The sequence below is a fragment of the Suillus paluster genome (assembly GCF_016628075.1).
Source record: "Suillus paluster strain FC165 chromosome Unknown EDB91scaffold_117, whole genome shotgun sequence".
NCBI classification, from domain to species: domain Eukaryota; kingdom Fungi; phylum Basidiomycota; class Agaricomycetes; order Boletales; family Suillaceae; genus Suillus; species Suillus paluster.
The window spans coordinates 76,417-102,733 of NW_024537677.1; the positions used below are offsets into that span (position 1 = coordinate 76,417).

At 48.7% G+C, this 26,317-nt stretch overlaps 5 protein-coding genes across 5 annotated transcripts; 2 read left to right on the plus strand and 3 right to left on the minus strand.

Annotated features, from left to right (window-relative positions):
• Positions 1-3,265: 3,265 nt before the first annotated feature.
• EDB91DRAFT_1087141 (PLP-dependent transferase) lies at positions 3,266-5,718 on the minus strand (the record flags this gene model as incomplete). The annotated part of the gene is given in 14 exon segments (XM_041316169.1): positions 3,266-3,348; positions 3,529-3,667; positions 3,696-3,927; positions 3,986-4,039; positions 4,095-4,131; positions 4,181-4,253; positions 4,301-4,318; positions 4,381-4,620; positions 4,669-4,687; positions 4,740-4,865; positions 4,920-5,172; positions 5,228-5,256; positions 5,276-5,448; positions 5,524-5,718. The coding sequence occupies 14 exon segments, from the start codon at positions 5,716-5,718 to the stop codon at positions 3,266-3,268; spliced, it is 1,671 nt and encodes a 556-aa protein (XP_041170906.1).
• An 86-nt stretch (positions 5,719-5,804) lies between these two features.
• Positions 5,805-6,960, plus strand: EDB91DRAFT_1168569 (uncharacterized protein). Its single transcript, XM_041320109.1, has 5 exons — positions 5,805-6,027; positions 6,081-6,160; positions 6,213-6,280; positions 6,349-6,546; positions 6,609-6,960. The coding sequence occupies exons 1-4, from the start codon at positions 5,970-5,972 to the stop codon at positions 6,533-6,535; spliced, it is 393 nt and encodes a 130-aa protein (XP_041170907.1). The 5' UTR covers positions 5,805-5,969; the 3' UTR covers positions 6,536-6,546; positions 6,609-6,960.
• A 902-nt stretch (positions 6,961-7,862) lies between these two features.
• On the minus strand, positions 7,863-8,766 carry EDB91DRAFT_1087142 (uncharacterized protein; the record flags this gene model as incomplete). Its single annotated transcript, XM_041316170.1, has 3 exons — positions 7,863-7,945; positions 8,006-8,180; positions 8,638-8,766. 3 exons carry the CDS (start codon positions 8,764-8,766, stop codon positions 7,863-7,865), a joined length of 387 nt encoding a protein of 128 aa, XP_041170908.1.
• A 5,368-nt stretch (positions 8,767-14,134) lies between these two features.
• EDB91DRAFT_92934 (uncharacterized protein) lies at positions 14,135-14,747 on the minus strand. Its single transcript, XM_041328797.1, has one exon. The coding sequence runs from the start codon at positions 14,594-14,596 to the stop codon at positions 14,264-14,266; it is 333 nt and encodes a 110-aa protein (XP_041170909.1). The 5' UTR covers positions 14,597-14,747; the 3' UTR covers positions 14,135-14,263.
• A 2,443-nt stretch (positions 14,748-17,190) lies between these two features.
• On the plus strand, positions 17,191-20,417 carry EDB91DRAFT_1168591 (uncharacterized protein). The gene is made up of 2 exons (XM_041320110.1): positions 17,191-17,624; positions 17,675-20,417. The coding sequence occupies exons 1-2, from the start codon at positions 17,293-17,295 to the stop codon at positions 20,028-20,030; spliced, it is 2,688 nt and encodes an 895-aa protein (XP_041170910.1). The 5' UTR covers positions 17,191-17,292; the 3' UTR covers positions 20,031-20,417.
• Positions 20,418-26,317: the final 5,900 nt, after the last annotated feature.

Sequence of the window (26,317 nt, forward strand, 5' to 3'; positions counted from 1 at the left end):
CATCCAGGATCCAACCTCATGACTCGCAACGCTAATAGGTATTCGGTCCATATTGCGAATCAAAGAAATCTTGATGAGCTGGAAGCCTGAATAACGAGTCGCGATGTGAGTAATGACTCGGATTTGGTGGTGCTGTGCTTCTTGAAGTTGATGATGCAATACGTAGTTGATCATCGAATTAATCAATATGGCCAACTTGTTTCAAGACATGATTCAAGATTTATGATTTGTTCACGCTCCGTTCGCTGAAGACCAAGTAATCAACACGCTTCATAATCCGCCTGAGTTCGGGATTCCTTAGACCCTCCCGACCGCCCCGTCGTGACAGACAACTTGAATGGTACTAATAAATGACGATAGATTGAAGTTTGTCAAGTTAAGTCAAGTACTGTCGATCACGTCGTCGACTTGCAAGTGTACAGATTTCTCAAGTCAAGGTGGGAGGTAGAGTGCAGACGGAGCAAGCGCACAACTACTGGCGCAAACAAATGCTTGGGTCTCCAAGGCTTCACGGTACAGCTTGCGCGTTGTCATCTCACGGAAAGTTGGCAGTGCATGTCGTCATGTCCCTGTAGCAAGTACTACTTATGTGTGGCTTTAAGAACCCACGGCAAAGTATCTCTCGATCCTCTACCCAATTGGCAGCACTTTGGAGAGGTTCCCACGGCCTTTCAGACCCTATTATTATGTTGGAATTATAGTCTGTAAGATCCCCTCCTCTAGGAGGATTCTCCCTCAGTAGTTTGTGGCTCTATTGTAGCTTTACCTCGCCTCGTCACCTGCTAACGAGCCTCCATGATGCAGGCTCTCCATATGTTCCCACCGTGACCATTGTGAATATTGTGGCAGCTGGTCGACCGTTTTTCAAACTCCGCCCGACCAACCGTTTCTGCGTGCACGTGATGTTACTACTGCCTTTGCCACCAGGTTCTTGCCAAAGAAAGAAGGCGACCCCCGAGGTGAGCAACTCACTTAGCCTCGCGAGGGGGCAGGCCGTGAGGATTAGCCAGCAAAAGAATTTCCCCGAACGAGGGTCCGGGGAAACCCGATAAATACTGCGCGAGAAACTGACTAGGAAACAAATGCCAGACCGTAGGTAGGGAACCCAAACGAACCAGAGAATGCGTGAATACTTACGTGCGATAGAAGCCAGGCAGGGTAGGGAGATTTCGAGGGTGGGTGACGAAAAAACTAACACTAACGAGAAGACGAGTAAATGAGACGAGAATGAAACTCGCCTACATACCTAACGCGACGACGAGCAAGTGAGAAGAGGCAAGGGCCTCCTATTTGCTCCGCTGCGTTAAGCATGCAATAGAATCTCTGCTATGTACCTGGAGCGGAGATTGCTCAGCATGGAGTCATGCCAAGAGCGCCCGGAGTGCGTGTTACAAGGACAAAGGGACTGACCCTGGGTAGGCCTGCACGTGGAACTCGAAAGTATCGACCAATTAGACTTGTGTAAAGCAGAATTAAACTCGACCTCTTTCTCCGGAAGTCGACCCCTTGGAAAGCTTCGCCGAGCCTGCGGCTCGGCGGACCCTGCCCATGGCCTATTTTCCAATATTATTGTCAGATAAGAACACATGAGACCTAACCCTAGCCCCATCTTGACTTGGCTCGACAAAACTTCGTTCGATCCATCAACATTTATTAGTACCATTCAAGTTGTCTGTCACGACGGGGCGGTCAGGAGGGTCCAAGGAATTCCGAACTCAGGCGGATTATGAAGCGTGTTGATTACTTGGTCTTCAGCTAACAGGGCGTGAACAAATCATAAATCTTGAACTATGTCTTGAGACAAGTTGGCCATATTGATCAATTTGACAATCAACTTTGAGACCACTGGCAAAGCGAAAGCAGAATCACGACTCATGTAGTGACGTGTCACTCAGGCTTTAGAGGGCTCGGGTTTAAAATCGCAGAATCCACCGAACTCCTATCAGCGTTGCGAGTCACGGGGTTGGATCCTGCATGCAAAGCCAAGTACTCATACTCACATCAATTTCACAAATCATGATACTGCAACAATCTGAGTCGACGGTGCAAGGCGCGTATTGGTAGGTGCATGCACTGACGGACATAGATGCTGTCAAACCAGTGATAACGGCGAGGAAGGAGAAACGCATTGTCTGTGCGAGATCTGCCAAGGGGGAATAATAACTCTGAGGGTGGGGGACACGGTAGGAAGACAGCTTACTTTTATGTCCTAAAATAGTGCTACTGGCAGATGACGGGGGTTCTACCGCATCAACCAGTTAGGCAGAATAGGGATGGCAGCGAGAGTATAGTAAGGGGTGGGACGGATAAACAAATACAGCCTAAGTGGTGAGGGAATATTTAGCCCCACTGCGTATATTGATGTGTGGAACCAACTGGAACCAACTGGAACCAGCAACTGATTAAATATGTTGGAACCTGCTGGATATATCATTAAACTCGTCGTCGCGGACTTTCAACAATACAAGCGCGGTGACACCTGGCGACACACTCGCAACTGCATGACTTTGCATACGTCATGGCACGTCTATGACATCTCGGAGGCGCTCGAGATACATTTTTCGAGGAGATCTACGAAGAAGAGACTAGAACAGAGGCCGGAGTCCACTGCGAGCCGTGACGCAGTGCGGCACAAGTAGAGGACTTGCCAGTGAATTCACGCCTCTGCGATGCGTGTGCCACATCGGCACATTCCAATCTCAGCACGCTTGACAAAACTGTAGACCTAGAATAAGATACTTACCATTGCCTGTCTTTCTGTTCCAATGTATATTGCTGGCACGGAATAAAATGGGCGAAATAAAATGCAAATCGAGTGGGGCTATTGTATGCGATGTACGGGAGGACATCGGAAAGGGCCGAGAGGACTCCCTGTCCTTGGAACCCCTAGTCTAATGCATGGAGTGTATTGTCAGTACAATATATCAGAAAGTCTGGGACCGGCAAATTCGGATTCCCAGATGCCCTGGCCTTCCGACCAGAGTAGCATGCTGTAGCATGCGGCAGGTCTCGACTTAGGCTTTAGCCTGCAATCGACCACAATTGCGGTTTGATTAACTCCGAATAAACGAGGGAAACAAGGTCTTCTCTCGGTGGGCTTAACACTATCGGATGCTTTCACATCGGAATTGCATTATGCATGTTGCGCCATTGGATGAAGCATGCTAGCCGAGAGGATTAATTACAATACATCCTTCCGAGATGCTAAAGATGCAAACCACGTGTACAAGAGTGCTCCATGTCACAGCAAACCGAGAGTACTGCATCAAGCCTTGTACAACGTATCCAAGAACATCGTAGCAAGTTCGCTGACCATATCTGAGCCAACGGCGCTAGATTTTCCAAGTCCTGAAAAAGAACAGCAGAGTCAATCGTATGTCCATCATAGCCGTCAAAGGTGGGAAAAGTAAAAAATGGGACAAAATAGCAGACATGAGTTTGTGGACATGATTGTCGCACATGATTTCACAGCCCATAGCAATGGTGTACTTAGGCCTAGAACTCGACCACAAATAGAATGAATCGTACCGTAGAGCATAACCATCGTCCCCTTGCCAGACGGTGTCGACTTGGCTTCTTGCACAGAGTCCTTGAGATCCGCGATGAACGTATCAACAAGCGGGAGTGTGAGGCGCTTTCGGGTGAGCGAATGAATCAGTCCCCATGGCTGCGGAAAATAAAGTAAGAAAACCTACTGTGCATGCGATATGTACCGCAGCCGGTCCGTTCAGCGCATTGAGATGCCAGCCTTTCTTAGACATTGCGTCTCCAACCTCATGGACATTCACCTCAGGAGATTTGGAACCAAATGCGACGACGGAAGCGGGCGGAGAGCCGAGTACGTATAATTCTGGAATAGAATTCGTAATGGTGTTGGCAATCGTACGTGCGCAGGAAACGATTTCGCGGCAGGACTTGAGATAACCGCTAAGAAATGGGTTTGGGGATCATAAGAACAGAGTGAGGGAAAAACAAAGATACGTACTCCGTTCCCATGTACTGCATCGCTGCCCAGGTTCCTGCAATCAAGGCACCAGGTCTAAGTGCGCACGGAAGGTCAGGCGCAAAAACAACGGAATTAGGAATCGACATACCGGGAGCCTGACAAACTCGGGCTAGCATAGACGCCACCTGTAAAGAACTTGAAGTTGGCAGAAACGCTTTCCAGGGTTTTACGAACCTGTCCAGTCAGGCGTGATATAGTATTGATGACGCCGTAACGCAGCGTCGCGATACATGATTACAGAAGACCCCTATAAGATCCAGTAAGAATGGTTAATCACTTACGGCGTGCTCATACCTTGGGCGCAAATCCATACTGTTACGCGAAGGAAACATCTTCCTCAAATCACATAAATGGATTGAATGACGGAAACGTACCTTATGAGTATCACAACTGATGCTAGTAACTCCGCGGACTCTGAAGTCGAATGGGGTGAGTTTATACTTTACGCCTCCATGTTCGCCATCAGAAAGGCCCGCTTTCTCCAGGAATGGCACAATGAAAGACCCAAGGCAACAGTCAACATGCAGACCAATGTTATGCTTTGCAGCGAGTTCGCCCAAAGCAACAATATCGTCTTGATTTCCATCCGGAAAATTGACGGCTGATCCTACAAGCTGGACAACAGTGTCAAGTCTTGCGGCTATGACAAAGGATGTGCTTACAAGGATTGTGTTCCGGTTTCTATTGGAAGCCATCTGAGCAACACATTATTGGCATAGGAAAGGACACTCACATAGCTCTACGGACGCGTTTCATGTTTACCTTTCGTGTCACTGGGTCTACTGGAACCAAGTGAACTTTTACTTTCATGTATGCTGCGCCCTTGTCAAATGCGGCGTGGGCGGTTACCGGAACAATCCTGTAATATGGGTATCAGCACCGTAGTTCGCATCATAGGGGCCTCAATACCCACATCTCAGGTTCTGTGATACCCTTCGCCTCGCGTGCCCAGTCTCTGTAAGTTTTGACAGCCATAACGATAGACTCAGTACCGCCCGAGGTCATGGTACCAGCTCCATCCGGGTTGTTGTACATCCGTAGGCACATTGAGACAATCTCAGCTTCCATCTTGCGGATAGCAGGGAAGATGTCCGGATGCAACGGATTTGAAACTGTGTAACGCTCGAAAGCAGCGACAATCACTCTTGACATATCCTCTCCCCCGTCTGTTTAGAAGGGTGAGATACTGAATGACGGGGTATATTAAGGTGGCGGACGCACGATAGACTGCCCCTGACAATTTTCCATGTCTCCAATCAGCATTCGGACCCTAACTCGCCATCCATCTTCGTCATCTCTGATAGTATCCACTCCAGTGACTTTCCCTCCTCTGGGAGGGCAAGATGTCGCGAAACGGTAGCTCCCTTAGGCACGAGCTTGTCCTCAATATCCAGTCTTGCCTTGTCCATCTGCAGCTGAACTTCCTTCTGTAATGAGGGTACCTTCAGCGCAAGCAGTAGTACTTGCTGTCTGCTGGTTAGCTTTCAGAGCAGTAAGACTCAACGAATGCCACGCACTTTGTAAGTCCAGGTCCACGAGTCTCTGAGAGAGTCAGTGACGCCTCGAGCCCAGACATGCCTGCAGAGTTTAAGGGTTTGAGTTGCAGCGATATAGAAGAAAAGTGCTGTCTTTGCTGCCTCGTAAGGTGTCTTGGTTCGCAAGAAATCCCTAACGATCGCCGAGTGTAGCAGAACAACATTGAGGCAAGGCATCGTTTAGCCGAAATCGATGAGCGTGGTCAAGCGAGCGTTCTGCAGCAGAAGAGTCTGTCAACACGACCGTGAGTTGAAACGTTGACTGTTGGAGTTGGACAGCAAGGCTGTCACATCACATCAGTCCAGGGTGCCTGCCGCCGGCAGATCAATTTCCCGGGCTGCCGCTGATCTGCTTCCACAACCAACATGAACAACATGCGGATGGTACCTCTTCGACCTTCAATCATGAGATGAGGATCACTGAATGAATGCATTTAAGCTTGCAGAAGAAGAGGAGAAATGACGACGGTGCTGAGGTTACTTGGGGTGCGTTCCGAATCTTTGACAATCAGGGTGCCAAGTTCATCGAGTGCTCTTAGAGGATCAGCAACGTATCAGCACCTTCTCCAAACTCAATACTCGTCTCAGGAGCATAGAGGAACGACTGGAGGAACTTAAGGTGTGTTAGCAAGCCAGACACTTGTTCTACCCGGTCTCATGGTATCTTCTAGCAAGAGAAGGAAGCGTTGGATGACCTCTCTACAGAGCTTGAGCTTACTGATGAGGACGAACATGTACTGTGCGTCTGAAGATTATGCTCTAACAAGGACAATGACTGACTTTTTTTGGCCATACATCAGATATAAGATCGGCGAATCTTTCCTTCACCTTGCCTCAACCCCGAGCGATGAAACGACTTGAAAAGGACCAGGCGGTTATATCCGCTCAACTTTCAGACCTATCAGCAAATGCAGAACAATGCGAAAAGGAGATGAAGGAGCTGAAAGTTACGTTGTATGCTAGGTTTGGCCGCGCGATCAATCTCGATGAATGATCTGTATCAGCGTAAAGTGTTACTCAGATATAATACTGTTATCACTCGTAATCTTCTGATTCATTTCATGCAGGTCAGTCATATCTATATTTCATGAGTCACCTAGGAACTTCTGGCTGTACGTGCCGACTATGATCTCCAATAGCCCAGCTATCGACAGGTAAGGCGAGCGCCTAATCTGGGCAACATTCATGCCCGATACTGATGATCCGTACCAAGGAATCTAGGTCTATAAGACAGAATTCATATTTATGTCATCCTTGAGCCTGAGCCATCGTCCAGCTTGGCGTCGAATGCTCCCCTCGACTCTGGTCGGTAGTTGGCACCGCAGGAATGTGTACAAAAACGCACCACTCACCTGAGCTGGCATTGTCCATGAATAATAACACGGGCTATTCCAAGTGCCGTGGGCGTCCTCGAAGCACATACACGAATGGCAATCGACGAGTATTACCCATCGGTTGCGGCATAGCGTCAGGAGCCATCAAGGCTCACAGACGCATAGGGCTCTACAACTGGCACAGGATAAATTTGCTGACGCTGACAAAGCTGTGGTTCCGTCGCCTGAAAGGGGAACGCACCTAGAACCAAGACATCCAGAGTCTCTGCAACAAACACACCTCATAATTTTACCGAGCTGCATCAAATGGCGAAAAAAGTAGCTCCGACCCGTAAGCGCATGCTTTTTGGCATCGTGTCATTGGAAACGCCCGTTCGCGCGTTTCAAAATGATGAAGAATCCGCAGTAGCAGCAGTCGCCGTCTGCCCCGATGGGCATCATATGGTGACGGGCCGAGGGACGGGCTGTTTCATTTGTGGGACTTGGAGGACATCGTGGTATTGAAGAAAATGGAGGGACATCATGGCAGTATACAGGCAGTAACGGTATCACGAGACGAGCAACTGATAGCAAGCCGTGATGCAGAGGGAGCGCTCATGGTCTGGAACGAAGAAATATCTTTCCCATCAAAACCTACTTGGTTTATCTCACTTCCCTGGACTTTTCTCCAGACAGGACACAACAACGAACTTGAAGGGGGCATCGAAGACTTCCAGACACTTCCCCAGACTCAGTTGACCGACCCCAAACGCGTGTTCACTCTAACCCCATCCCATCATCTACACACTCGGTGATGTTCATGTGCGTCGAGTTCGTTTCCAGACGTATTCGACGGACACGAAACCGAAGTAGTGTCCCCTAGCCAGACCAACTTTCGAAGGAAAATAGTTGTTCCTTCGTATTAAGAAACCGAACATGTTCTCTGTTGTCCTTTTCCCTGTATCACTGATAACCATTTTATCGCCCATAATAACAACTCATATGACTCTAATAGGGTCGAGGCACATCCCCTGAATACCGCTCAGTGTGTCCTGCGCACTGGGTGTCTTTCCAGCGATCTCGCGGAGTATCTCATCACCACATTGGGCATGAGCAAACAAACTCCTTTGCGAGGATCGAAAGATACTCACTCTGCCGTGAGTTCTTAAAGGTATACACCGTACTTGCTGCAGGGACATGACGGTATTCACCGCCAACTTTCAATGAGATGACAACGCGCGAGCTGTACTCATGAAAACCCAGGCCCTTGGTTGTGCCAGTAGTTGTGTGCTTGCGCAATTGCTCCGTCTGCACTCCACCCCTTAACTTGAGAAATATGTACATTCAGAAGTTGGCGACGTGATCAGCAGTACTTGATTTGGCTCGACAAACTTTCGTTCGTTCAACCCATCAACGCTTATCAGCACCATTCAAGGTGTCTGTCACGAAGGGCATTCGGGAGGGTCTAATGAATACCAAACTCAGGCGGATTATGAAGCGTGTTGTACTCGGTCCTCAGCTAACAGGGTGTGAACAAATCATAAATCTTGAGCCATGCCTTGAAACAAGTTGGTCATATTAATTAATTTGATGATTAACTACCTATTGTATCATCAGCTTCAAGACCACTGGCAAAGCGAAAGCAGAAACAGGACTCACATCGCGACGTGTTACTCAGGCTTAAGGAGTCGGGTCTTGAAAATCGCAGTATCCGCCGAACTCCTATCAGCGTTGCGAGTCATGGGGTTAGATTCTGGATGTGAAGCCAAGTACTCATACTCACATCAATTATGCAAACCATGGTACCACAGCAATCTGCATTGCTGGTGCAAGCGTAATATTCGTAAGTGCATGCACTGACAGACATAGATGCTGTCAAAACAGCAACAACGGCGAGGAAGGAGAAACGCATTGTCTGTGCGAGGTGATATGAGATCTGCCAAGGGGGAATAATAACTCTGAGGGTGGGGGCTGGGAGCTGGGGGACATGATATGAAGACAGCTTACTTTTATGTCCTGCAAATAGTGCTGCTGGCACATTCGGCAGAGCAGTCGTGGGGTCTATCAATCAATTTGGCAGAATAGTTACTAGGCCTAGGTGATGGCAGCGAGAGATGTCAGAACTCGGGGTCACCCCTGGGTTCATATCGAGTAATTTGATGGTGAACTACGTATTGTATCATCAAGCACGGTGGACCGGGCACGGACTGCAAGCAAGATGAGAAATTTCCGTTCAACGTGAGCCAACGTGTCTGCTTTCGGATTGCAGGAATAGTAAGTGCGTCTTCTGCGGCCAAGGGAGTCCAAAACCCAGGGCATAGCCCCGAGTAGTACGATTGTCCATGCCGATTTTTGCTATGGATCATTAGCCTCTTATTAGAGCTGGCTAACAACACGCTAATTAACATGCTGCTAATAAGTATCGAGTTTTCTCCCGTACCCTAACCAATAGTGGACTTGCCAGTGCATTCACGTCTCTGCGATACGTGTGCCGCGTCGGCACATTCCAATCAGCATGCTTTACAAAACTACCGAGAATAAAATGCTTACAATTTCCTATATTTCTGTTCCGTTCACACTGGCTGTCACTCGTAAATGAGATGTATATTGCTTGCAGGAAATAAAATGGGCGAAATAAAATGTTATTGAGTGGGGCTAGTGTAGTGCCGTAAATAGGCAACTCGGACTCCAGAGCCAAACAACAGACGTGAGCTTGTGGACATGATTGTCGCACATAATTTCATAGCCCATAGCAATATTTTAGGCCTAGAACTCGACCACACACTAAGCGAATCGTACCGTAAAACATAACCATCGTCCCCTTGCCAGACGAAGTCGACTTGGCGTCTGGCAGAGTCCTTGAGATCCGCGATGAACGCATCAACAAGCGGGAGCGTAAGGTGCTTTCGGGTAAGCGGATGAATCAGTTCCCATGGCTGCGGAAAATAAACTACTGCACCGCAGCCGGTCCGCTCAGCGCATTGAGATGCCAGCCTTTCTTAAACATTGCGCCCCCAACCTCATGGACATTCACATCGGGACATTTGGACACGAATGCGACGGAAGCGGGCGAAGTACGTACAATTCTGGAATGAACTTCGTAATGGTGTTGGTAATCGTACGCGCGCAGGAAACGATTTCGCGGCAGGGGTTAAGACGACAACTAAGAATCGCTGCCCAGGTTCCTGCAATCAAGGCACCAGGTCTAAGCGCGCACGGAAGGTCAGGCGCGATAATAACGAAACCAGGAATCGTAAACTCAGTACCGCCCGAGGTCATGGTACCAGCTCCATCCGGGTTGTTGTACATCCGCACATTGAGACGATCTCAGCTTCCATCTTGCGGATAGCAGGGAAGACGTCCGGATGCAACTAGTTGGAAACTGTGTAACGCTCGAAAGCAGTGGCAATCGCTCTTGACATATCATCTCCCCCGTCTGTTTAGAAGGGTGAGATACTGAATGACTGTGTATCAAAGTGACAGACGCACGGTAGACTGCCCCTGACAATTTGCCATATCTCCAATCAGCATTCGGACCCAACTCGCCATCCATCTTCGTCATCTCTGATAGCATCCACGCCACTGATTTTCCTCCTTCTGAGAGGGCGAGATGTCGCGAAACGGCAGCTCCCTTAGGCACGAGCTTGTCCTCAATATCCATCTACTGCTGAACTTACTCCTATAATGAGGGAACCTTCAGCGCGAGCAGTAATACTTGCTATCTGTTGGTTAGCTTTCAGAACAGTAAGACTCAACGAATGCCACGCACTTTGTAAGTCCAGGTCCACGAGTCTCTCAGAGAGTCAGTTAGTATGCCTCGAGCCCGGACATGCCTGCAGAGTTCAAGGGTTTGAGTTGCAGCGACAAGTGATGTCTTTGCTGCCTCCAACGATCGCCGGGTCCGGCAGAACAATTGCCTCGAGGGAAGACATTGTTTAGCTGAAATAACAAGTCTGGTCTAGCTCGCGTTCCGGCCAGCAGAAGAGTCTATCAAAACGACCGTGAGACAGCAAGGCTGTCACGTCACCGTGACATCGGTGGTGGCAGATCAATTTCCCGGGCTGCCACTGACTGCGCGCTCGTCTGCTTCCACCAATATGAACATGCAAATGGCATCTCTTTGACATTTAAACATGAAACGAGAATCGCTGAAGAAATGCATTTTAAGCTTGGACAAGAAGAGGAGAACGACGACGGTGCTGAGGTTACTTGGGGTGTCAAGTTCATTGAGTGCTCTTAGAGGATCAGCAACGTATTAGCACCTTCTCCAAACTCAATACTCGTCTCAGGAGCATAGAGGAACGACTAGAAGAACTCAAGGTGTGTTAGCAAGCCAGACACTTGTTCTACCCGGTTTCACGGTATCTTCCAGCAAGAGAAGGAAGCGTTGGATGACCTCTCTACAGAGCTTGAGCTAAGTTACTGACGAGGACGAACATGTACTGTGCGTCTGGAAATCATGCTCTCACAAGGCCATGGACCAGTTTTGTTGGCTACACATCAGATATAAGATCGGCAAATCTTTCCTTCACTGCCTCAACTCCAAGCGATGAAACGACTTGAAAAGAACCGGATATGAAAGATCTGAAAGTTACGTTGTACGCTAGGTTTGGCCAAGCGATCAATCTCGATTAATGATCTGTATCAGCGTAAAGTGTTACTCAGATATAATACTGTTATCACTCTCATTGTAACCTTCTGATTCATGTCATGCAGGTCAGTCATTTCTGTATTTCACGAGTCGCCTTGGAACCTCAAGTTGTACATGCCGACTATGATCTCCAATAGCACATCTGTCGACAAATAAGGCGAGCGCCCAATCATCTAGTTCACAATGGGCAACATTGATGCACATCAGGAGCCATCAAGGATGCTGACGCTGACAAAGTGTGGCTGATAGGGGTCTGCTACTCCAACACCAAGGCATCCATAGTCTTTGCAACAAACATACCTCATCATTTTATCGAGCTGCATCAAATAGCGACAAAAGCAGCTCTGCGCATACTTTTTAGCGTCGTGTCATTCGAAACGGCCGTTCGGGTGTTCCAACATGAAGAATCCGTAGTAAAAGCGGTCGCCGTCTTTCCTGACGGGCATCATATGGTAACGGGGTCGAGGGACGGGCTGCTTCATGTGTAGGACTTGGAGGACAACGTGGTGTTGAAGAAAATGGGCATCATGGCAGCGTACGGGCAGTGACGGTATCACGAAACGGGCAACTGATAGCAAGCGGTGATGAAACGGAAGAGCTCATGGTCTGGAACGAAGGATCTGTCATCGAATCCATCAAAGCCCACTTGATTCATCTCACTTTCCTGGGCTTCTCTCCAGACGGCACGGTCCTGGCTTCTGGATCGGGATACAGACAGGACACAGCAACGAACTTGAAGCTGTGGAGCACGGAAACATGACAACTGCAAGGAAACCCAATCGACTGTGATAATTCCGGCGTTTGCTGCATTCGATATTCGCCATCTGGGGGATTGATTGTAATCGCAACCTACATGAAGGTGAAAAATTGGAATCCAACCACGAGAGACTGTATCGCAACCTTCGAGGCTCACGCGGAAGACCAGCGAACTCGACACTCTACTGGACGCCCGATGGCACACGGCTTCTCACGCCAGGCTCTGACCACAATTCCAGCATACAGGAATGGGATACATCGACCTGGCAGCGGGTCAGGCCACACGATGTTTTGCGTGGCAGTAGCTGTCGTGTGATCCACACTCTCTCCATCAACCCCGCTGGCACCATCGTCTGCGCAGCTGGTAGCAGCCATGGTCCACCTCTCACGGACCTCGGATCGACGATCTATCGTCATATTCGGGCATTGCCACTGGGTGGACTGCAATCATATGCATTCATTCCATCATCCTCAGCCTCAGCCTCCTTCCTTACTACTCCAGCAGCGCCCGGGATTGTTCAAGAGACTCTTTCATGGCGCAGGTCTAGCTCCTTTAACTGGTGCTGGTACATCTATGCCACGAGCCATCTTCAACTGTGCCAGGCGCCTGCTCCTGCTCCCACTTATACCGCCCGTTGATGATACTAAGCAAGAAAAAGTTGCACGAGACAATGAACGGGAATAGGAAGAAATGGAAAGGAAAGGTTGATAGATCACAAATAAGCTGGAACATATTTCACAAGGAAAAATAAAAAGTCGACGACTCCTAACTGTGTGGTCTCATGTCCGATACCACTGGTGCCACAGATTCTGAACATTAGAACCGTGATCAGTTTTTTCTTATGATAAACATACGCTTCGATCACGACACAGACGTTTATCTTGTTTCTTTGCCACTAGATTCCACTGTATATTATCTGCATCTTCTAACAAGGTTCTTATTTCCGACACTCATGTGACATGCACAGACCTCGACAAGGAAGGATTCCAGACGTATATGCTATTACCGTACATATATTTGACCTCTCAGCGCAGCAAGTCTTGTACAAAGAGATCGATATAAACCATGAAACGATCGCTCGCTCGTCGTGGTAAGTGCAACCGTTATTTACAACCAACATCCACACTTCCACCACGTCCGCCGCGCGTCGTTAAAACCCTATGACAACCGATCTCACCACACAGCTAGTCCACGGCGAGCATGAGATTTTTCCCGTGTCATCCCGAACATGCAACCGCGCACGAAATGATGTAGGAAACATCACTCGCCGGTTCCTCCCGATGACGCAGCCTGATCTGTCCAATGTCCGAGCAACCTCCAAAAACAAGAATCCCGCATTAGTCCGAAACAGCGCGAGCGAAAACGCAAACACATACCTAAACCTTGCATAGCGTCAAATGAAGCAAGCACCAGGTGAATTATACAAACCCTGAGGTCTGAGTGGTGTATCCTGCGGATGATGTAGCATTAGATGCTGCATCATGCGCGCGATACAGCATCGAACTATATCAGATGTATACCTCCCGCTGCTCGAAGTGATCCTGTCGAGTTTATGATTCATCAGTGGCTTTGGGGTCATGTCTGGAATGAGGATGGTTTGCGTAAAATTAAAACTAGTGCGTTTGGTAACCATGGCATGAGGGATTTCAGTGACATCGATGCTGAATGGATCCTGGACGCTGAACACATTGTGTGATCTCAGAGTGGCCAGCATCCTCTTGAGCGTCGAGCGCTCGATACCCATCTGAAATCTGAACCAATCCGGGTGAGAACTGGCAGAAGTCGGACATCCAGCCACATGAGTCTTCTGTAGGCTTTAAAAACGATCGCTGATATGCATCAGAAATAAGATAATGCATAAATGCGTGAGATTGGCATACATGAAGCATATGATCTGCTACGATCATGTATATCATCGACTCTCTCTCAAGCGATTAGAGCGAACGACGGCGAAGGTACACGTCTCGTTCGCGTGGGCGAAACGAAAACCAGACGTTACCATCAGCGCGCCAACTTGATGTGCCAAATATCGACATTGCGTGCGAGAATATTAATGTCGGTCGTGTCAGTCGTCCCCGAATACGCAATTCTTGTACGCAATACCGATAAGAGAAAACCACGATCTGGATTTTGCATAGCATAAAAAAAACCGCAACGGTTATTACGGTGTGGAAACTTGAAAGAGATATCAAAATGGTTGTATGATCTGGCGAGTGGAAAGAACGAAAGGAAGAGGAGAAGGTTAAGAGAGGAAGTGGCTGGAAGTGGCGATCTTATCATGGTAAATGGGGCGTGTGAATTTGGACGGAGTTTGCCTGGGCGGTGTGCTGGCATACAAAGGAGAAACTTCGGAATTGAGCGCGTTGATTTTGCTTCGAGAATCAAGGTATAGGCGCCGGGAATGGATGCTAGATAACAGATATGCACGGCCTCGGGATACTTTCAATACCGGATATGGGACGTGGCTGACTTTGAGTGGTGAACAGGTTTGGGCCTGGACTTGTATCGAAGTGGCGGAAAGTTCTAGGGTATAAGAATTCGAGGGGTATCAGTGTAATGGAATGGATATGTTGCGATTGATGATATCGAGATCTTAGAAATGGAGGATGTGATCAAGTCTTGGCACCTGTTAGAGTTCTGACAGAATCTGACAGAATGTGTGATTGAGGACACAGGATCAGTTGATCAGTACTAGTGGGACACCGGATGTAAAAATAGGTATGATAGGTATGATCTGAGGAGGTACCAAACACTTCTAGACACTTCTCCAGTTGGATCCCGGACGCGTGGTCGCTCTTACACCATTCCATCATGCAATGCAAGTTCCTTCATCTACTGAACGGCTGGGGCAGTCGAGCGTCCCTACACGTTCGGTGATGTTCAACGTCTGGAAGTGAATTCGATGCACATGAAGTTCATGTGCATCGAATTTGCTTTGCACCAGGACGATGTTGTAGTCTGATGTGACTGGTGCCGCACAGATTCTGAACTTGAGGACTTTGATTACATCTTTTAACAAGCTTAGACCTCGACACAGAAGGTATCACCATACATAAATTTGTTTGTTGCGGCAGCTCGAGAAGTTTCGTTCAAACACAACGAATAGATATACGTATGGCATAACTATTAAATGATCGCTAGTTCGTCCGCGTCATGGTAAGCGCAACCATGATTCACAACAAACATCTACACGCACCCATGTCAGCTGAGCATGATGAGACGCGCATAAAAACCCGATAACAACCGATCCCAGCGCACGAGTCCACGGCGTCCAGAGCAAGCTAGCAGTATGCATACCTTTCCGAACAACACATGAAAAAATGGTCGCCGGTTTCTCCCGATGACGCATTCTCATATCCGAGGAGTGTCCGAAAATAAGTCCGCGTTAGTCCGAGACCGTGCAAAAATCTTGTGCAGTATCGATTTACCCCGGCGGGTTACAAGCCGAGTGATGCATCACGCACATGGTGAAGCATTCGACACCATGTGCGGGACGCAGTATCGGACCGTGATCAGATGCATACCCGTAGTGATCCTGTCGAGTTTACGAACTGTCAGTGTCTGTCTTTTTCGTGATTGGAAAGAGGATAGCACTCACATAAAAGTAAAATCAGTGTTTCATACATACCATGAAACTTCGGTAGCACCGACGCTCGAGTGGATACTGACTATTTAACATATGCGATACATGGAAAGAGGACAGTATCTTCTCGAGCGTCGATCACTCGAACCCCATGTAAATGAATCCGGGGAGCCGAAGTCGGGCGCCCGGCGGGATGAGTCTGTCTGTGGGCTTTTTAAAAAGAAGGCGGATGTACGTCAGAAGTAAGATGATGCGTGAGATTGGCATACATGAAGCGTGAGATGAGCCGTGGACGGTAGTCGTGCATGTCCTGAGCAACCCTGAATGAATGAGGGCGAGGGGTGGGCCACACGCAAGCCGGAAAGTACTTGATATACTAAATAGAGCCGACAATGCGCGAGAATATCGGGCGTGGTGCTCGCAATGGCGCCGTTCTTGCACGCAAGATAGAGAACACGATCGGGATTTTGCATAGCCTCAAGAACCCACCCCAGGGTCGTTACAGTGTGTAAAAAGAGATATAAAAAGGGCTATATGATCCGGTGAGTTGACTACGAACTAGTGCAAAGGAAAGAACGGAAGAAAGTGGAGGAAGGGAGGAAGAGGGACGATGTTACGATAGTATGATGGTAAATGGGGCGTGTGAAGTTGTTGGACGGAATTAAGCTGGATCTAGAGGTGATATGGCGTCACTGGAAGGAGTAGGTATACCTTATCACGGTGAGCTGGCATACAAAGGAGAAACATCGGAAGCGAGTGGGCTAAATTTGGGTGAAGATTTAGGTGCCGGGCGTTGGTTAAAGTAAAGCGCCGTGGTTGGGCTAGAGAATTAGATAGCAGATATGCACGGCCTTGGTACTTGGGTTACCGGATAGATAGAAATCAAGAAGGAGTAGATGGGACGTGGCCAAGTTGGAGTGGTGAATGTGTCTGGGCCTGGACTTGGTAGAGAGTTCGAAATGGTGATGGGCTAGAACGTAGTATGGAGATCTTGGATCTGACGGAGGAGGAGTCTTGGCGCCGTGGAAGATGGAATTGGTAGAATAATTGAGTTGGTTAGACTCTGACAGAATGTGTGATTGACTCGGAGGTCTATCACGGAGGACAACGGATATAAAATTAGTATCGGAGCACCTTGTACGGGAACAAAAAGAAAGATAACTAGGTTGACTGGACCGAACTCCGATACCTGGTCAAGACCGTTATATGAATGTCCGAATGGGGAAAGAGGAAAGCCGGATCAGGATTTAGCAGAAACGGCTGCGGCAAGGTTCGGACGATGCATTTCAAGTCAAGTTTTATTATAAGAATGATTATAAACTGGCCCGGTCATCATTGGATCCTTGGTTGTTTATACAGGAGGTCAGTTTGATGTTTGATTCTTAAAGGCGACCCTTTAAAAAGTTATCATACACAGGGACGTCCTAACAAGGATCTCTTCGCCCAAATGGCATTCACTATAGCACGCCCATCCTCACCTCACCTACCTTCTTCTACTCCTGTAGATGACCATCTCAGCGCAGCTCTTCACGCTGCTCTCAGTCGCGTACACGAAGACATGCTACACCAAGATAAATCACATCACCCACTACACGAGAAGTCTCACATAGATATCGTACTCGACTCTGATGTCCTCGCACTAAAAGGCACAGCAGTAGACGTAGAGCCTGCCTTGCTTTCTGGTCACCTCATCCTCACTCTCTCAGAGGCGACTTCCATCAAAGAGATCAATCTCCAATTTCGTGGTAAAACTCGCGTACCACCTTCTCTTAACGACCCGTACGTCATTTCTTTCATCTCAATCTCCTTATCTCATCTCGGTTCCCTAGAATCACCCTAAGCCAGAGTTTCAGTCTCTGCACATATGATTGGTCCTTCCTCGAAGGCGAGAAACGCCATTCGCATACCCTCAAAGCAGGAAAACATGTCTTTCCTTTCTCCCTCGCACTCGGTGGAACACTCCCATCCTCAATACACCTCCCCGCCACCAACCCTTCCTCTTTCATTTCCTACAAACTTCGCGCAACCGCAGTCCGCCCTGGCCTCTTACATAACCTCACCGCATCACACCCCGTCACCATAATACGCAGTTTTGCACAAGAGTCGCTCGAGTATCAGCAGACGCTCGAGATCGAGAATACATGGCCCGAAAAACTCATGTACACCATCGTACTCCCTCATCGTGCTTGGGCTGCAGGTGATACCCTCACTGCCCTCTGTAAATTTATCCCACTCGCCAAAGGCGTACGCGTGCTCAGCATTCTCACAAACTTGAATGAGATCGTAAAGATTCCTTCAAGGGGGAGCAGCTTCACCAGAACCGTCGTTACTTCAAGACACGAGGTTTCCCATGGAAAACTGAAGCTCGTCAGCGAGAGTTGGTATGGCATAAGACAGCCGATCGGCCCTGGGGCTTCCAGTATACCACACACCCCTGGTTCCGAACCCGATCTCACCCTCCGTCAAGTCCCTAGCACATCCTCTTCCTCATCTTCCCACTCCCACCCTCACCCAACCGCAGGCTCCTCCTCCGCTCCCCACTATCCCTCCTCCTCACATTCACACGACGAACACCCAGACCCCGCTTCAGATCAGGACACCAGCGACCTCATCTGCCCACTCTCCATCACCCTCCCACCAACCCTCCCCCCTTCCCACGCCCTCGACCCAATCCACATCTCACACCGCATCCGCTGGTCAATTCTCATGTCAAACCTCGACGGACACACCTCCGAACTCCGCTGTAGTCTCCCAATAACCATTCTCGATGGGCGATTGCTCTCAGAAGCTCGGGCCGGTGGAAGATGGGTCCGACGTGTCGTTTTGGGTGATTACGTTCAAGGCGATGGGGAGAGTGTTGGTGGTGGCGCTGGGATCTTTGGGGAAGAAGGGGATGAGGAGGAAGGTGAGACGTTACCGAGTTATACAGCCCATGTTCGGGATCGCGTTGCCAATGCCTTCCTCCCTGCTGGATCTACCATGCGCGTTGCAAATCCATACGTATCCTCCGCTCCGCCTCCTACACAAGCCCTCAGCACGTCCTTTTCCCCGCGCTCGGGTACAAGCTCGCCTCCACACCCACACCCACACCCACATCCGCATGTGCACCACGCTCATACGCTCCCGCATGGCGTACTCGACTGGGTCAATTCAGAACTCCTATCTCGTCGTCCACGATCGCCACACGCGAATTCAGACCCTACGAGCCAAGTACCCAGTCGACTCGTTTCGCGCGCTCCTAGTCCCGAGCATCGCGTTTGGGGACATGCACATGCACATGGGACAATGGGGCCTCCCGCAGCCGTGCCCGTACCCATCTCCGTCCCCGAAACACACAGACACGCGCACGCACCCATCTCCCTCTCTCCCGCAGACCCACACAGACCCCACATAACCCCAGTATCAAACCCAGAGATATACACACACAGTCCACCAGCCTCCCGTACCCGCGGCTCGCTCCTCGCAATTGCTATGAAACCTCTGCATAGTGGGTGGTTAAGCGGGGGATCAGGGAGTTATTCAAGTCTTGTGGGTATGGGTGGGCATGGGCATGGGCATGGGTTAGGGATGACGAGTGTTTCTCCTGGGGCTGGCGGTGGTGCAGGAGGACATTCACGATCGTTTGGGAATTTGGTGTCGCCGGTTCAACCACTCGAATACCCCGCACACGGACATGGCCATTCAAGCCACACGACGTTCAGCATAGGCGGAAACGCAAGCGGAGCCCAAACTCCTTATTTCACAGGAACACATTCTCCGCATAGTCCACAAATGCCTCCTGCTGAGATTGCCGAGAGTGCCATTTGGGGGAGGGGGTTTACGGATGTTGGTTCGGTGTCGCATTCGCATGGTGGGAGATCTGGAGAGGATTTAGATGGGGATGGGAGTATCGTCGAAGGGAGTGTGGGTGCCAGTGTTGAAGGCAACGCAAGTGGCCTCCTGGATGGAGACCCGAATACGAACGCAGCACCAGACTATCGCGTCGCATCACAAGGATTCATCGGAGGTGTTCCCCCACTTTCGAGTTTAGCGGGGTTACCGAGTTATGAGGAGGCTGCTGGGAGTGGGAGTGGACGGGAGACACACGACGCCCTACACCCACACGAGGCAAGGGACGGAGAGGTCGCTGTGCGGTTGAGAGTCCCCATTCCTCGATGGAGGAGGGAGGGTGGCGAGGTATCGTGACTCGTAACATCGGTGGGCCGCGTGCTCGATATTCACATCAAATCACCTCGCACTCCTCATCGCCTCCTTCAAGTTGCTTGAATACGACCCCCGTCATCTCATCGTTTTATACGCTCAATAACTTTATTCATCATCAAGCATTCCCAATCCCCATGGCATTCCCATCCATATCTTTATTTATATTATTTGACGATAGACGATATGATTGCGGATTACTTATAGAATTATTGCATGTATTAGCTTTAGGATCTCCGTATTTCAGTTGTTTTGAGGATCATGATGTTGTTGTCGTCGTCGTGTAATGATTAATGAACTTGCGATGAATACATTTCTGCTACGAGGATGAATGCTTGCATGTACGGGTGTATTTTAATGCTTCTTCAGGTATCGTAGTCATGTCATGGTTGTTCCAGCGAGGCTTTGATTTGGGCATCCGCGACCGCGCTGTACGCTGCTTAATGAAAGCACGTGGCTTGTCACATGACGTGATAAGGTCAATTGCTGTGCAGATAATTTACTGGGTAGAGCAACTCGGTCCTTGACACTCCTTCCGGTGTTCACAAACTACAGATGGCACCATGTTGGAGACATTTAGGGGGAAGGCTGGCTCGAAACTCACCTCGGCTCTTCCAAGAATCTCAACTCCCAAATCATCATGAGTTAATCCTCACCACAGGGGTATTGAATGTTCGAACGGTCGAATCACACACCTATCACTCCAATAACTCCATACAGCACCTCATCACTTCTCAGCTCGATTGGCTGAAAATAGAACTGCTCCTGCGAGAGGCTTTGACGTCGTCGAGAATGCAAATATGATGATATGGAGGTCGACGTTACAGGCAAGGTAAACCCTCTAAGGATGCCGTAGGCGATATGACGTACAGAGTTCGATAATAGCTTCCAGGACGCCATCTGTATTGGTGATGACCTGCTCTCGTGAAGTCCAACATTAGGCTCTCGGGACTATCTTTCGGGGTGATCGTCTTACTGCTACAAACAACTGATGAATGATTACTGGACATGAGTAGTAGGAAGGGCCGAGGTAGGTGCGAGATGTACAGTGAAAGGTATCAGTTTTAGGTGTGCTGGAGGATGAGTAGGGAATGCTTTGGGCTTCCGCATCCTGATAGTCGAGTCTCACATTACTCGTGGTCTTGAAGTCGGTTTACAGCACCAGAGAACAATAGACTCGTAGATTTTGGTACTGTTTAATCTTTTTGTAAGTCATATACCAGAACACATGAATTGATCGACGATTTGTGTACCGCCAAGCAGGCGAAGGCGCCTTTCGATGTGATATGTACATTTGTGAATTCGCGTAAGAGATGAGTGAGGATGATCGGTAGCTCTGGAGAATGGGAGGCCCTATTCGTCCGGAACTCTGTTCAGTCCACCTCACATGAGATTCGTAATGTCATCTGGAAAACTGGCTTACTTGTAAGGGACTCGCATCATGCAGTGCGTTTCAGATCTCGATAATCTCCACCTGTATTGCATATGTGCCTGCAGTAGGAGATGGAGTCTCTGCTCTCACACCGAAGCAGCCATGGTCTAGCCATTATCGTCTTCTGCAATTTGATATCAGCATAGATCTGTAAATAGCAAGGGCCTCGACATTACATACACATTGTTGACCTGTGCGTTATGACTGCGCACTGAGGACACCATCGATGCAAAGGGATAAAAGACGTGCCTGTAATACTCCTCCTTGAATTTGTCCCTGCCTGACTTCAGTACAATCCTTTGCCGCGTCTTCGTGACTGTGAAGCTTGGAGTTGAATACAACGAGTGACGAATCGTGCTGAATCAAACCATGCAGGACCAACAGTTGGTGTGGTTGAACTGCTACGAAAAAAGGCTGTTAAACTTGACTTGGAATAAGAAAAACTGAACCGCGATCCTCAGTTTCAACTTGTCGCACTCGTCGGGTGCAGTCAACCGACTATGAGCTCGTGCTAGGCCGAACATGAGACTACCAGCAACACACAAGATGTGAGGCATCAATGGATGGTATTGATGGGATAGCGAAAAATACTACAACAGGATCACAAAGAAAGAGAAAATACATGGTGAGATGAAACATTTTCTATGTGCCGCGATGACCATCGTCGGGAGCAGGAGACACACAACAGAGAAACAACACCACACGAACCCACCATTTGGGGTGCTTGATGCGTCTGGCTTTGTCAATAGCTGTGTCCCGCCGCGGAGCAACATATAATGCCTGCAGGGAAATCATCAGACACGAGCCGTTTGGAACACACCCAAAAAGACATACCCGCTTATCCGGTATTGGAGCAACTTCGACAACAGGAGGGCTGTGATGAGAGGAGATGCTTCTCATTGGGCGTTGTTGGAGTTCAGTCGCTTCATCAACATTGGGTTGGGCACGGCGGAAAAGGGAGGGAATGCGACTGAGGAATGCACGTGGACCTGACCCCGAGGATGATGCAAGAGGGCGACGTGGATGAGGGTGGAGACCCATAGCGGAGGGCTGAGAGCATACAGGTCAGAAAAAGAATAAAACGAGATGGTGGTGACGCACCCGAGCACGGTTTGGGGCGCCATCAAAGAAGCCTGGTTGCAGTCGACGGGGAGTTGGATGCCGCATAGCATCAGCCTAGATATCCATAATGTTACAATGGTAGAAAATATGAACAAAGGGATAGCATACATTTAACAAGGACTTCTGCGAGTGGGAGATTAGCATGCTCTATTGGTGAAGAGTCACGAGATGATGCATACCTTGTGTTTTGGTGCCTGATAGTGGACACTGTCAGGACTTTGAACAGAGCGGTGATATGTTGACACTCACATTGGGTATAGACAGTAGATCTTCGAGGCCAGGCTTTGTGTAGGATGGCGTGAACATCCCATAAGTACACAGTTTTTGTCAGCACAAGTTGTGGCGAGCAGCTTTCCATCAGCGGAAAAGGCTGCACTTGCACTTGCACTGTATGTGTCATCATCTTCGTGCTTGACCTTGAGGGGTGGACCAACTGGGAGATATGGCGCTGGATCTGTTCAACTATTCTTCACATGCAAAACTCACACACGCACAGACGCCACACACACACAAACGAGACGCACACATAATCACTCCTTCGCATACACATTCTTGTATTGTAGGAAAATTAGTACTGCACTATGATCATTCATAAAATTCATTGATGCCCCAAGGTATCCAACTCTGCACGTGTCAACATTGGGCCAGGCTCCGTGATCAGAGCTGCCGACAACTGCTGAGCCGATCTTGAAACACCTCGCAAGGCTGCCGTGAGGTTGAAAGAGTCTAGTAGTGAGGCCTTACGAGACGAGTATGCGCACCTTGCATAATGACGAACAAATACATTCAAGCCTCGGAAGGCATCATGTGGCCGTGGGAGACTCTCCGGACCTTGCCGGACCTTGTTAGATTTGGGCACTTTTGCTGATGGCCCTTCTCATCGACACTTACTATCACTCCTGGGGTTCTGCAACATTTTCAATAAATCTTTTGTAACTCCTCAACCACATCATATTTTCTTCTACGGATTTGCACCATTATAGATTCGTAGCTGCTCTATATAAATCTGATTTTTTCTGATTTTAAGGATTTTGTGGTGGAGTGTCGGATGAAGGCCGAGAAAATTCAGGGTCTGACTGGTATTCTGCAAAACATGGTCACGTCGTGTCACACATCGGCACAGTAGTAGCGGCACCGTCAACTTTCACTTAGAGGAGATTGAATTTCTTACACACTCTCCTATCTGCTGTCACGCTTTCATACATGTCGTCAATCCTCTGTCTATAGCATCTTAAAACAAGAGAATGGCCTCTATCGAAATTGTGTTCTGACACCCTGACGAGGTGTTTGATATGCTCCGGGTGTAACTTTTTGAATATCTCTCTAGGATCTATGGGATCTGGATCATTTATGATTATACAAGGTTGCAAATCACCACTATCCTGTCTCTCGCAGCTGCAACACTCAAGAAAATTTTATTCTACTTGGACAGTACATCATCTCTAAGTAGCCTACATACACATGAATTTTTTCGAGGTGATTCAAGCAGCGCATTGAGGTGTTTTGAACATTTTGCATATTACATGCCAGTTGCAGATTCCCAGGAGTGATAGTACATCAAGGATCCACCCAGCGCGAACATCTTTTTGACACCAATACTGGCAGCTTTCCGTCTTCTTTTCTCGCTCTCGTCCACCAGCCGAGGCTTTGCTGCCAATGCTGGCGGTTTCGGTGCGTTTTTTTTGCCCTTGGACTCGACTTGATTGGCGCTTATAGAACCCTTCATTAGCAGCCTTGTCTGCAATATAAATTGATCATCACTCCGAGACCTACTCACTTCTCATCACTCCGTCTCGTCCACTGGCCAGGCCTTAAAAAGATTCGAGGCTTTGCTGCCAATGCTGGCGACTCTCAGTGCGTTTCACTCCGAGACCTACTCACTTCTCATCGCTCCATCTCGTCTACCAGCCGGGCCTTAAAAAGATTCGTTTATAGAACCCTTCATCAGCAGCCTTGTCTGCAATATAAATTGATTATCGAATCATGTCAGATCTAATAGTGCAGTACTAATTTTTCTACGGTACGAGAGTGTGTATGCGACGGAGTGATTATGTGTGTGCGTCTCGTTGGTAACCAATAGTAAGAGCTATCCAGAACACGATGACCTAAGTTTGACTGGGCTGGAAACGAGCGAACTTTCGCATTGAAAATTAGTTAGATCTGCAGCGACTTTAGCACCTTGGAGGGCAGTTTAGATGTGGTACGAACGAACAGGATAGTAGATTCCCTCATGTCCTTCACCGGAGCATGAACACATTTGCAGAGTCTAGCGCTCGAGGACCCACAGAAAGTCAGCTAGGCTGAGGTCTGGATGTCAGTGTCCAGCATGCATCTGAAATGAACATTTTGATATGCAGGTTCACATGACGCTGAGCTCCTCTAGGCTGGATAGTCCTCATCAACTGTTGTGCAAAGTACGCCACCATTTCAATACAGGCGAGTTAGGATGTGAAGCGTCAATGAATGATATTTGATGGGATGGCGAAAGATACACTATGGCGAGAAGAAAAAAGGGAACTAGATACCGAGGTAGGAATCGGTGTGTATGTGCAGCATCTCCATTTAATGACCGTCGTCCTTGGGAGGAGATGCACAGCAGATGAATAACACAACACGAGTCCACCACGTAGGATTCTTGATGCGTTTCACCTTGTCGCTAACCCGTTCTGGCCGCCGAGCAACATACAAGGCCTGCGAGAAAAAATCAGATACAGTAATTGAAAACATACCCAAGAAAGAAAGACATGCCTTCTTGTCTCGTTGCGCAGCGACTTGGACAGAAGGAGAACCACGGCAGGAGGAGGCGCTTCGCCTTGGGCGTTGCTGCAGTTCAGTTGCTTCATCAGCGATGGGTTGGGAACGGCAGAAAAGGGAGGGAATGTGACTGAGGAGTGCGCGTGGACCTGACCCCGAGGATGATGCAAGAGGGCGACATGGATGAGGGTGGAGACCCATAGGAGATGACTGAGAGCATACAATCAGAACAAGACCGACAAATTGAGATGATGGTGACGCACCCGAATGCGGTTTGGGGCGCCATCGAAAAAGCCTGGTGGGAGTCGACGGGGAGTTGGACGCCACGTAGCACCAGCCTAGATATGCATAATGTTACAACAATCGAAAAGATGAACCAAGGCATAACATACATCTAACAAGGACTTCTGTGAGTGGTAGATTGACATGTATTGGTGATAAGTCATGAGACAGTGCATACCTTGTGTTTTGGTGCCTGATAGTGGATACTGTCAGGACTTTAAACAGAGTGGTGATATGTTGACACTCACATTGGGTATAGACAGGAGATCTTCGAGGCCAGCTTCATGTAGGATGGCGTGAATGTCCCATACGTACGCGTTTTTATTCTGGCAAGTTGTGGCAAGCAGCTTTCCATCAGCGGAAAAGGCTGCACTTGCACTCATGCTGAAATTGTTGTCGTCTTTGTGCTTGACCTTGAGGGATGGACCAACTGGGAGATTCGTGTGGAGATTCCACAGATGCACTGTTCTGTCCCATGATGCGCTCGCAAGAAGACGGTCGTTCTGAAACAAAGTGATGGCATGGACAACGTTTGTATGACCTTCTAGAACAGCGATCTGCTGTCATGTGGCAGTGTCGAATATCCTAATCGAGCCACCGAACACCCCGGAGATAAGCTTCTTTTCATCTTCATCAAGTATTGTGGAGAGCAACTGGCCCATCTTGGCATCCCAGATTTTAA